The 13,176-nt window shown below is 41.9% G+C and overlaps 1 protein-coding gene across 1 annotated transcript in view; it reads left to right on the forward strand.

The window, feature by feature from the left end:
• Nucleotides 1-13,176, forward strand: part of OSBPL5 (oxysterol binding protein like 5) — a gene marked incomplete at both ends in the record, with an annotated part of 183,146 nt that overhangs the window by 164,959 nt on the left and 5,011 nt on the right. Inside the window, 8 exons of the mRNA XM_080619134.1 lie at nt 640-824; nt 2,216-2,297; nt 2,928-3,026; nt 4,003-4,099; nt 5,056-5,154; nt 6,407-6,504; nt 8,543-8,632; nt 11,446-11,582. Of these exons, the coding sequence (XP_080475260.1) occupies nt 640-824; nt 2,216-2,297; nt 2,928-3,026; nt 4,003-4,099; nt 5,056-5,154; nt 6,407-6,504; nt 8,543-8,632; nt 11,446-11,582 (887 nt within the window). The remainder of the gene's footprint in view (nt 1-639; nt 825-2,215; nt 2,298-2,927; nt 3,027-4,002; nt 4,100-5,055; nt 5,155-6,406; nt 6,505-8,542; nt 8,633-11,445; nt 11,583-13,176) is intronic.

Raw genomic sequence — 13,176 nt, forward strand, 5'->3', positions numbered from 1 at the left:
TGAATCCATAGGAACTACAGAATTACAGCTGAAACCCAACAGAATCCCTGGCATTTTTTACTGTTACCTGCACTTCTGCTCAGCGTTGTGGGGTGCTGCAGTTTTGTACATGTCACAGGCCTTTACTTGTACGTATGCTACCAGTTTGTCTCATTTAGAACTTGTGGAGGACTGCTTCTGTTCTTTGTTGATTACTCATTTATCCCCTAAATTTTTCTACACGTATAATGGTAAATCTTACAGTCTCTCATTTGCTGAGAGTGGGCCTGAGGGGAAGTTTCTGTATGCATCCCACCAGGCCACAGGGATATCGCAACAGCCTTGGGCATGTCTACACCTCCTGAGGGACTGCAGTGCAGACTCCTCTTTGTTAATGTTGGTCCAGGTGTGTGGAGCCAATAGGTCAGGAAAGAACATAGTGGAGGTGTGCTCCCTGCCTTGTGCCAGCTCTCACAGAGGCCCAGGGCTTTCTCTACCTCTCACTTGAGTGCTTTGGAGATTCCCTTCTCCTGGGACAGAGCTGAGCATCCACCCTTGTACCAGGGCCTATGCCTGGGTGAGCTTGGATCCCACAGATAAATGTACCTGCAAGAAGTGGTTTTCCTGTTTCTGCCCTGAACTTCCCTTTTCCTATTGTAGACAGGTGAATCATCTCAAACAGAAACCGTCTCTGAGGAGAACAAGAGCCTGATGTGGATCCTGCTGAAGCAGCTGCGGCCTGGTATGGACCTGTCACAGGTGGTGCTGCCCACCTTCATCCTGGAGCCACGCTCGTTCCTTAACAAACTCTCTGATTACTACTACCATGCTGACCTGCTTTCCCAGTAAGCAGCATGCAGTGTGCCCAACATGGACATTTTTCTTGTATTTGTGGATATGTGTTACAGTGTTAGCTTTGTGCTGGCTGGGGCGCGTTTGTTTGCTTGAAAGGCTCCCAAATAATACCTACATCACTGGATTCAGTGTAAATCAAGCCAGGCACCAGCTGCAGTGACCTTTTAAAGACAGATTGCTTCAAGTAAGGGGCAATGAAAATGGTTAAACTGTGGACAAAACTACCTTTGCACATGCACATGTTTGCCAGCATTGGCTGGAGCTGATTGGAATTCAGCTCATGCCTCTGATCATCATGTGACAGAGCTGTGCCACCTTCTGGCCGACTGGTGTACAGAGGAGAACAGGACAGAGCAAACAGAATTGTTGAGCACTTCTGCCCCCAAAGCAATATAATTATGTTGGTTGATAAACAAATAAGAAACATCTTTTAACACTATTGATGAGTGAACCTGCTGGGAGCAGCAGTGTAGAAAATAGAAAATGTTATGCTTGCAGATAGGAAGGACCAGCCTTCTCAATGAATATTTGAATATTGCACACACTGGTTCTGTATTTTAAAACCAGTGTGTGCAACATTCAAATAGCAGCACTGGTTACTCATATTTGTTCTACTCCCTCTGGGTAATTGTAGAATGGTGGTATTTTCAACCTTTATTTGTGGCATTTGTAACATCTGAAGTTAAGGAAATTGTTCTCCTCAGTGCTAAGAACTAAGATAATTTCAAGAGGTCTGGAGATTTTGTTAAATAAAGCTCTTTGTGGTAGGGATGATCCTTCTAAGTGGATTTTGCAAGGTTAATTTTCAAATCTGACTTGATGATTGGAAATGTTCATTTCCAAATGTTTACTAATGGAATGGTTGTTTATGTTTACTTCCCACGTTATCTTTGAGTAGGGAGGGGTTGGATGAGATGACCTTGAGAAGTCCCTTCCAACCTAAATTATTGTACAAAATCTTGAAGTACTGAAAAAGACCATGTAACAAGCATGTCAGCTTTAAAGATCTTCTAAGGAAAAGGGAACCAAAGAAAAAGAAAAATAGAATTGTCTTTGATTTTGGTGGCATAAGTGTTGTTTTTATGACTCACAATGTACTATGGCCTGTAACTAAATGCTAGGGTGAGTAGTAGTTCTACATTAACATATATGAATGTCCCTTCAAACCTGATAGACTCCAGAAATTTTGTTACGCTTTTGGCAAGAGCACACAGGAAGAGGAGCTACTTTTTAAGCTGGGAGATACCTTTCCTGGCAGCAGCACAGAACTTACTTCCCTTTAGTACCAGGGAAATACTACTGGAATTAATGTTATCATACCGGTATGAAATGCATGTGAAGTGTGAACAATATAAGGAACATTTTATGTTCTGTCCTGCAGGGCTGCCCTTGAAGATGATCCATACAGTCGAATGAAGCAAGTTTTGAGGTGGTATCTGTCTGGCTTCTATAAGAAGCCAAAGGTAAAAGAATGAATCAAGTTGGGGTTGTAAAAGCCATTGATGTCTTCTGCTATTTCTTGTATTTCTTTATTGCCTCTCCTTTGACACTTCACCTCTTCTGTTGTTAGAAGACTTTTACCATTACTTTTAATACTGAAGTTGCATTTGGTTTTGGAGTAGATGCTGAGTGCAAAATAGTGTTGATCAAAGGCTCTGACCTTTGCACTGAACAGTTACAAGGGAAAAGTAGTCATCAACAAGTAATGTGTTCTCAGATGCAAGATTTTTCCCTTTGCTCAAAGCACATTCCTTTCTTTTTTTCAGGCCTATTAGTACCATAGTGCCATGTTTCCGCATTATTACTTCTGCTATCATACGCAGCAGGTGCATACCAAAGTTTGATCATCTTGTAAAGCTTTGGTCAGACAGTATTGAAGATTAAGTTGATGAGAATAGCAGATGAATCCATGGCTCAGATTAAAAGATTAAATTAAGAGGATATATATAATTGGTTCTTGAGTTTTTATTCTTGTGATTGACTTAGTTTAAAACATCAGGGGAGGAAAATAATTACGCTGTTTTGTTGCCATCTCTGCAGAGTTGGATTGCAAATCTTCATTTGTAGCAGGTTTTGTTTGCTTTGTTTTTCAGGGAATAAAAAAGCCATACAACCCTATTCTGGGAGAGACGTTTCGCTGCTGTTGGTTTCACCCTCAGACGAACAGTCATACATTTTACATAGCAGAACAGGTAAACTGCTTTATTTGGATGCTCAGGTGTTGCAAACAGCAGCCTGCTTGCATGCCCATGCATAGGAACATGCTCCTCATCTCGCCTAGGAGAGGAACTTGGAGTTTTGTTTAAGCATCCAGAGTGGGACATCGGGTAAACCAGCTGCTAATCTTTTTTCTTTTTAGATTGACAGATATCATGCAAGCTTTGGTGGGCACTCAAGACTGTAAAAACAAGTCTCCCCTATATAACATTAGCCTCTTCAATAAAGACCTTTTCCATTGGATTCTGCCCTACTGTTTTCTTATTTTTAACAAAACATGGTTTGTGTTGCCTCTGTCAAATGCAGCATAAAACACATAACCAGATACTACCTTCCTTTATTGCTAAACATTTTATAATGATTTTAATAGGAGTGAGTTAAGGGGTTATATCTATGTCTTAGGGGATAAATGAATGGCAAGGCTCACAAGTAATCTGGCCTGACAAAATTTAGTTTAAGATTTACAGTGTTAATAAAGGGATCTGAGGACCATCTGAACTTTGGTATAGGGACTCCCTGTTTCACATGCATTTTTTTTCCTATTTAATCAGAGGATTTTTATTTTGCCTTATTTTATTTCAGCCATAGCATCCATTTTATTGAAGTTATTCAAATGCTGCCAAAAAGTTCTGCATTGTCATTTATTGTGTTGAAAATCTGACAGTGTGCCTGTTGGCCTAAAGTGATCTTAAATGCACGAGGACAAGAAAATACGGGACAGGGAAGAAAGTTTGCTTATATAATGTTCTCATATATAATGGTCTCACATATAATATTCCTTCTTTACCATTGAGATTAATGGTATGGCTTAGGGGACTCGTCAGTCCTATGTCCTCTGTCTTGCACTTTGCCTAGGGCATGTGTAACACTGTGTGAGGCTATGTATGCACCCACTGCTCTGCTTAGCCTGTAAAGACTGCTGTAAATGACCCGTGCCTATTTTTCTTCTAGGTCTCCCATCATCCACCAGTGTCAGCTTTTCATGTCAGCAATAGGAAGGATGGATTCTGCATAACTGGCAGCATTCTAGCTAGGTCCAAGTTTTATGGTAAGGCATTAAGCCTAGGCATCTTCCAGGTAGTCTCATGGCATTGGTTTTGGTTTGTCTTTCAATCACTCCTGAGCGTGCTGGGAGTTAAGAACAAAGAAATACGTAAGAGATCAACCACCGTAATTGCTTGTCTTGGCTCTTCTGTTTTTTCTCTATTTCTGCCATTTCAGTGGGAGATCACACTGATGTTAAATAAATAAATCGTATTAAAAAATCAAATAGCTTTAAAAACGTGGTTTTCAGAAAGCAAATGTTCCTGAAAATGTATGGGCAATTGGTTGTCAGACTGCTTTGCATATGCTCATGGATGAGTCATTTTGTAGCTATCTGAGGATCCAACTGACTTTTGCAAGTGTCTCTGTATAAATATAACAATTTATTTAGCTCCCAGGTTTCTGACAGTTGAACCCTAAAGCTTCAAAATGTCCTGGAATCTCCTAATCTCAATGGAGGCAGCATGGCTGCAGGCCATGAAGCAGTGTTGCTATTTGAAATAGATTTTTTGTTTAGACAAACACCTCTTCAGTACTATCCTTTGGTAAATGTATTTGCTGAAACACTTGTAAATTGTCATTGCTGTCCTGGCAATTTTATTCGTTATATGGGATTGTCATAGTACAATATACAGTCAGAAAAGCTATGAGCACAAAGGGACCTGAAAAACTTCTAAGCAGTGGAATTGCTATATGCATCCCACTAATGACTTATTTAATCTATTGGCCTTTCTGCAGCAGGGGTTAAAAGCCAGACCAAATATGAGCCATACAGCAGAGAGTTTATTAGTACTGCCTGCCTCCAACAGTAAATGATTTGCAGGGTCCTGAAGAATTAGCATTTCATATCTGTTCTTTCGTCACCTACATTTAAAAGGAAATGTTTATCTAAAGTAGGATGGGTGACTAAGTGAAAAATGCATTTTTTAATAGATATGTAATTGTTCTTTTAAATTCTAGGTAACTCACTTTCTGCACTGTTGGATGGGAAAGCAAAGCTTATGTTTCTAAACAGGGGAGAAGATTATATAATTACTATGCCATACGCCCACTGTAAAGGTAAGTTATGAGTGTTCAAACAGGAAGCAAACAGAAAGAATAATATAATGGTATCTTATTGACTAACATTGCACTGGCTCTCTTCTTCCCTCTCAAATGCCGAGCACCACAGGGACTGGTAATTCCAAGGAGCAGTTGCTCCACACGAGTCATAGTGCTCAGAAGACTGGTGATCCTCCGTGAAGTCTTTTTGATTTGTCTGCACAGAGCTGAGGACAGAATTAGGCCCATCTAAGTTGGTTTTAGCACTATGTAGAAACACAAATATACTGCATTATATGCACTGCAGATAAAGTGAAGATGGAAAGAATATGAGGACGTTTTTGACCTTTTGATAAAAAGGTCTTCTAATGTTAACACTGAAATTGTTTCATGTATTTTTTTTGCCTTTTGAGAGTAAAGGAAATTCCTGTCTTCTCTTCCGATTTCTTTATTACTCTAATAATGATATTCCTCAGTGTATGAGCTGCCTCAGTGAGGCTGAGTTACCGTGCAGCTTTGCTCTGTTGAGCTGAGCATGCACTGAGACAAGGGAGTGGCTGTGATTCACTGCTGTAACTTTGCCTATCTCCTTAGGAAGTTAAGTGCTGATGGCATTTCAACCACAGTGATAAAATCACTCCCTGAGCACTTTGATCCAATTTCAGGTTTTGAATAGTTTTTATTTTGGCATGTTGACCTCTAAGTTAATATTTGTGGAGGCGCTAAGTAACTGAAAACAATGGCTTCTGTAAATCACTCCCTTTCTGAACTAGTCCTGTGCACAAATCTTTTTCTTGCTATTTTTTTTGTACTGGAAATAACCATTTGAGAAGATGGTAAGCATATGTAAAAAGGAGTCCCCTACATGACTGCTAGTCTCCCAGATTCTTCTGAATCCCATTACAGCTCCTCCCTGCCCCATCCACCTTGTGAGAAGCAACTGGGTCTGTTTAAACACTAGTATAATTGAAGTGGCTGGGCACAACTTTCCTTATTTTTGCTTTCCTACTTTCATCTTACCACAGATGCATTATCAGCACCTGCGAGTCAAGCTACTTCCTAGCTGGTGTAATAAATGGAGAATATGGACTTGGGGGAGGATTCTTCATGCTTGTAGTAAAGAGACATTTCCTAGAAATGTTGGTTTCTGTCTTTTCAAAACTTCAAGCCAAGTAGGAAATTTCACAGCATGTCAGTGAGAGCCACTGTGAGTTGAGGAAGCAGATCGCTTACATTGGAGCCTCTCTTACGTCTCATTTTTCCCTGTCAGGACTTTTATATGGTACCATGACAATGGAGCTTGGAGGGAAAGTTACCATCAACTGTGAGAAAACTAACCACAGGGCAGAACTAGAATTCAAGCTAAAGGTAAGAGACATGCTGGCCCCAATTTTGAGTGTGTCTCAGGCTTGCCCCTGCACTCCAGGCAAGGTTTGATCATACACATCACTTATGTACCAGCAATGTATGCATGCACCATGGGGTGGCATACGAGACAGGAGGCATCATCCTGCAGTCAGTTTTGCCTAGGAAGCCCAAGTTTTACAGGACTTCTTCACTACCAGCCAGCTGACTACTGGCCAGACTCTGTTCTGAATGTTTGACAATGACAGCGTGGCTTGTGTTTAGGAAGGTGCAATTATTTTTGCTTGCAAAGTATGAACCACTTTGAGGAAACTTAGGATGTGGTTTTCAGTGTAGCTCTCCAATAGCCATCGCATACCTACTCTTACCTTGCAGGTAATGAACCGTACCTTGTCTTTCTCAAGACTACAGCACCTTGCCTTGATGATGGGGTAAAAGCCCATTTTCAGGCAGTTAATTTTATGTGGCTATCACACGGACAAGCTACGCTGTCATTGCCTTGTACTGACTTGATCAAGAAGCTGTTCCCTCCCCTAGAAAACCTGGTGACGTAAATCTACAGTATGCAGCTAAAATGGAGACATCTTTAAGCATTCCTTTAGTTCTATGTATTAAAATTTGGGAGGAAGAGTGATGACTTGTAGCTTTTATTGTACAGTTAACTTGCTTTTTAAGGAGCATCCGTTTCTTTTCTGTTCAAATAATTCCTTGCCTGGGCATAAAATAAAAGATGGAAGAACTGAGAATGTGCAGGACTTGAAAGCTGTAGCCTTAGCCAACATAAATGTGAGAGATTACTGAAGTTAGGGGAGTCTTTTTCAGACTTTTGTCTGGTTTTCTGTGTTTTGCTAGGGGCAATAATAATTTTCTGTTTTTATTTCCCCTTACAAAGTGAACTGTTGCCTCATGTACATTCCTTGATATTTGCATATACTTGTCTTTAAAGCCTGTTCTTCCCATAGACCTGATGTATTGTGTTGCGGCCAGTGGAGTATTTTCCTGACTTCTGTCAGTGTCATCTCAAACCTACAAACACTTTGGGGCTTAAAATGCAGACCCTTCTTTTCTGGCTTGAAAACAATACACTTAATCCCAACATGACCTAGAAAGGTCCCTGTTGGCTTAGTTATGTGCATGGCTTTGGATAGGTCTTAGCCACCTTTTTTAGTAGAATTGTGAGAAGTTAAAGGTAAACCTCATAACTTTGTTATTAATTTGGATATGTACCCATTCTCAGCTGGATTGGATACCTTGATCCTTGAGATACTCGTTATTTTTTTTCCCATGGGTGTGTTGGGAAATTTGAGTTTATATTGTTATTAAAAAAAAAAAAAAAAAGAAAAGGTTTCTCTGCACAAATATTATTGGAAAGTAACTGCTAAAATGTCTGAAAAAATGTTGTGTGGTCTCAATGGAAGAGCTGGTCACTCTATCACTGCTGTTTCCTGTGTTTGGCAGGAGGAGGTGAGGGGAATTTTCTATTGTTCTGGGAATCTTTTCCCTGACTCTGGAAATACCCTTTTGGTTTTTTGTTTGCTGCTGACAAAAGCTTCTTCACACTGGAACCTTGACACAGATGCAGCCATCAGCAGTGCCACACTGCTGTTGCTTTTCCATAAGCAGGAGATGTCACCAACTGCATTAGTGCTGATCATTTTCTTTGCCTGCAAGTATAAGGGTGCAAACTGTAGTGCGATTGAGACAATGAGAAGGGCTTGCCCACATAACACTTATCCTGATGTCTAGCTGACAATAAGTGTATCTGCAATGAAGGCAAGATGTTGCAGTGCTGAATCCTAATGCATCTGAAGGCTTCTCTCTTCCTGCAGCTCCTAAAGTGATTTTGACATTGTAAACAAAAGGAGGAGGGTACAATGCTAGCCAGTCAAAATCCATGTTATAATTCCTGCTGCCTTTTACCACAAATACTGGAAATCAAGCAGGTTGCACTTTCCTCCCCTCCTGCTGCATCGCTGTGTTTGGCTCCATTCTATTTGTCACTAAACTGATCATATTTTCTATTTCTGTTCTCCCCTGACAGCCCTTCTTCGGTGGCAGCGCGAGCATTAATCAAATCTCTGGGAAGATTAAATCAGGAGAAGAAGTGTTATCGAGTCTCAGTGGACACTGGGTAACATGCAATAATCAAAGCTGCTGGCAGTTCAAGTGTGTGTGGCAGCAGGGTGTGTGTGAGGGCTGGCAGCCGCTGGCAGGCTCCCTGCACTGGAGCTGCAGCTGGCTGATGTCCTTCCTCTTCCTGATATCCCCAGGGACTGTGGGAGGGAAGAGCTTTCCAGCCACACCTCTCAAGCTCATTTATATTTTAAAAGTCCCAGCCACTTGGAATGTTAGTAACACTTGCACTCTTAGAGCCTGGGCCAGGGAATGGCGAGGAGGGTTTCCATTAGAGCCAGTGGCTCTGTGTTTAGGATCTCAGACTCAGGACAAGCTCTGATGGCAGGAGACATAGTGTGTCTTGTGTGTGACTGTGAAAATCATGAGGCTTCCTTTCACCTTGATGCATTCAATACTTCCACAGCTACAGCAGTATCAGGGAGGAACTTCACAGGGTTTTAAATGGATTATTTTCACACCAAACCTTAATGATAGAAGACAGTTATTCTTCTGTTCATGAGGTAGAGGACAGAGTGAGGGTCCATCTGTATGGGCAGCTCAGACCAGTCAGCGGAGCAGCTAGCACCTTTGCACACCAAGCATCCACAGGTGAATCACTCAAAAACATCCTTAAGATGAAATCCAGCAAGATTAAAGTTGCATGATGAAGAATCTGGTCTAGAATTTTGGTTGGGAACTCCTGGTAACCCATGCAAAAGCAGTGAGCCCTGGCTTTGGGCTGGACACTTCAGTATTCATCTCAGCTACATTTAGACATCCACATCTTCATTATAGTTGACCTGTGCTCCCTTTCCAGTCCATAGAAATTGCCACTTCTGAGACAAGATTTGTCTCATCCTAAAGGAGGTATTTAAAGTAGGTCAGGTGAAATGTGCCTGGATAAAACCCTTTCTACAATGAGGTCCTAACCACAGTGTAGCCTTTGGTACTGAACTCCTCCCCAGAGATAATCTTTCTTTTTACATAAAAAGCTAATGACCATTTTGAAATTCGGAGATTTGCCCTTTGTAGGCATATACAAGGAGATTTGCTTCTTGTGCCTGGGTAGCTTTCCATTTGAGCTCACTTTCCTGCAGGATAAGCCTTGGCAATTCTGAGTTGTGCTGGGCTGTAGAATACTTTGTGGTGGGTCCTGTGAACACCACCCACAAAAGCATGTAATCGAGTGGCTCCCCTGGGGCACCAAGCCACAGGGCTGTGTGCTGCTCAGCTTCCAGTCTGCTTTGTTTGGGTTTTGTCAGCCTGAAGGTAATTTATTCCTTCCTTGTTCTTTGTGCTGGTTGTTTGTTGTGCACAATATTAGAATGATGTATAAAAGAAGTTAAATGGCTTTGAAAGGATGGCTCCATAAGCCACTGTCTGCAGTGGTATGCTATGGATAGAATAGCTGCTGTGCAGCAGCAACGGTAGGGATAGTTTTTGTTCTTCTCCTTCTCCCCACTGAGAATATTGGTCTGGTCTCCTGAGCTCTGCAGACTCTTCTCTGTCCCATCCGGTTTCTTGACAGCTGATCTGTAACCTGAGAGAATTTCCTGACAAAAACACTCACAGCTGAAAGGCTAATTCTCTGCCTCGTGACCTGAAAACCCACCTGGATAAAGAAGGGAAGCAAATCCCAATGATTCTCAGCCTCAGGACCAAAGCAGCAGCTGAAGGCTTTTATGTATGCCGCTTAGAGATGCACACAGTGAAGTTTGGTAATGCCTGTCTGGTGCCTCCTGTCCATAGCTGAGGTTTCTTGGGGACCTGAGATCTGTCCTGGAACTGACACCTTAGGACATGGCAGAGGAAGTTCCTAGGAAGACTTTGAGGAGGGGTGAGAGTCCCTTAGGTTTGAAGGAGTTTCACAGCTGAAGATGTGGGAAGTGGACTTTGAGACATGCATCAGGAACTGTGGCAGGGGAAGTAATGCAGCAGCTGGGATGCAAAGAAATTAGGCAGCAACAGGTAAAGTCAGTAGCCATGACCTAAATAAGGTTTGCATGACACTCATACCGTGTCCAGGCAGCTGAATGGCACCAGTTGCACATGCTGTTTCAGCAGCTGTAATCGCCTCGTTCATTTCACTCACAGCATTGTGCTGTTCACTATATGCTCTGTAAACTACTTGGTCTGGCTCTGGGACATTTCTGCCTCTGTGAGCAAGGCTGGGAGGCAGCATAGTTGAGCAGGGACGCAGAAATATTGTCTAGCCAACCTCACACCAGAAATGTGCCGCTTAATAGTTGGTCATCAAATAAACTGGCAAGGAATAAGGACGAAAGACCCCTGGGCATTTTGAAGTGCTCAATGAAATTCAGGAGCAATAATAGAAAAACCTCACGAAACTGAAAATAAAAAAAAAAAGAAGAAAAAATAACGCATTAGCTCTCCTTTCTAGAGAGGATGGTATTTCAGTAGGCTCTGGATGAAATTTCAGCATTGAGGAATAGAAGATAGACTAGAAAAGGAGCTAGGGGTCCTGTTCATATGTGCTGGCTGGTGCCTGGGAGGAACAGTGGGGAAAGAAGAGCATATTAGGACTTCTTTGAGTACCCTTGTCTGGGGACAAGAATAACAGAAGGCACCAGGTCCCTTTCTATTCTCTTTGATTAATTCAGCTAGTGTTTACAGGAATGCCTTGCCTCATTCATTTTAGAAACTTTCAGGAAGTGTTCAGTGAGATTTAATGGGGTAGAGGAGGATAGAAGCCTTCTAAGCAAGCCTTGTCCCTGATCATCATCAGGAAGCAGCTTCCATTTGTCAGGATTATTTTCTGCTGTGTGTTTCTGATTGTCATTAACCTTTTCACTTAATTTTCCTTCTCAGGATGGGGAAGTGCATATAAATGAGTTGAAAAATGGGAACGTGGAAATGTTCTGGAACCCAACCAGTGAAGTACGAAGGCAGAGACTGAAGCGCCATATTGTGCTGTTTGAGGAGCAGACTGACTTTGAGTCAGAGAGGTAAGGAGCTCTAGGAACATCTTGCTGTTGCTTCCCTGCTGGAAGTGGGTCTCTGATCAGAAGGTACCAATTCCTCAGCACAGTCCTGGAAGGACAGAGACCTGCTTTGCCTACACATATTACCCAGCCATTTACCTCTTTTTTCTCCAGTTTATTAACTCTGGGGTATTTCCATGAAGTGTAGCTCTGAAATAACCAAGGAGCTGGGCTGAGAAATAGTGGAGGCTACATTTTGTCTTCTAAAATAACAAGTCTCCCTGGACTCCAGAGATCACAAACAGAATCTTTCTAACTGCTGGAACATTTTATGGAAGGGCAAGATGCCAATCTGAGGTTGAATGTCTTGTTAAGAAGGGTTGTTTCAACCATAAGTTCCTAAACTAGATGCAGGAATCGTGTGGAAAGCCCTGGCATGAGCAGAGCAGTAGTTTGAACTACATAACAGGATTTTATGAGAGAATGTAATTAAAAATATATTTAATCCTGACTCAGAATCTCAGATGAGATCTCCAATGAAGTCTGCACCAGTTTTTTTAGGGTAATCTAGATTAACTATAAATATAGTCCTGGCACAATACTTTTAGGAAATGGAAGGAATGACTACATGATGCAGTGAGTGTCCCCAGGCCAATTCTTGAGCAAGAGGAGCTAGAGCAACTTCATGTGGCACTGGCTTCAAACCAACTAGTCCTGCCATCTCACCAATATGGTTAGCAAGTTCCAGCTAACATCCCAAGCAGTTTGCTGCCTGGCTCTGCATTACATTGACCACTTCTCTGTGGGCATCTAATTTTGGTGTTGCATTAAATCACAATAAGAAGATTCCCTTTTTTATGGGTAAAGAAAGGGATTGCACGAAAATAAAAACACAGGAACATTTAGTTTGTTCTGGCCAGCAGTGGACATTATGGGCAATAAAGTCTGTATTTGTAACTTCATGCAGTTGCCACAGAGCAGAGCAGGCTGCAGCATGTGTCTCTATTAATCTTCTAAGAAGATTCTTTTAAAGGAGATGAGAAATCTTGGTCTTCTGGACAGAGAATCTCCATTTCTGCATTTACCACAGTACTGCCAGAGCTGAATACCTCTGCTGCAGCAGAGATCAGTAATGATACATGCAGCCAGGGGAAGGAGGGTAATGGAAAATATCTAGACACCCCTAACAGACATTCCACCAAGCTCCTTATTACACTGACAGTTGCATGAATAAATTACCATCTAATCCAGGTTATGTTCCACCTGAATTGCTTAGACTTCCCTGAAGTGCTGAAAATCACCTATCTTCACAAGAGCTGAAGAGTCTCTGACACTCATACCATTATGCAGCTCACCATGGAGGGTCTCCTTGCCTGACACATGTGGATCTTGATGGAGTAATTTGCCCTTGTGAAATGATTTTGTGCATGTCCCTCTAAGGTTGTTAGAAACAGAAGACTTGCTCTTTACTCCACCTCATTCCTTAGGACTGCCTTTTTACATCATCACTGTATTTTCTCAGGCTGTTATTTTCACTCCTCCCTCCCCCACCCCCATCACTTTGAGTTTAGACTGAGTTTCCTGCCTTTGTTTCTGGGAGAAAAAATCCATACACAGG

This window comes from Psittacula echo, assembly GCF_963264785.1.
Source record: "Psittacula echo genome assembly, chromosome: 5".
Lineage (NCBI taxonomy): Eukaryota > Metazoa > Chordata > Aves > Psittaciformes > Psittacidae > Psittacula > Psittacula echo.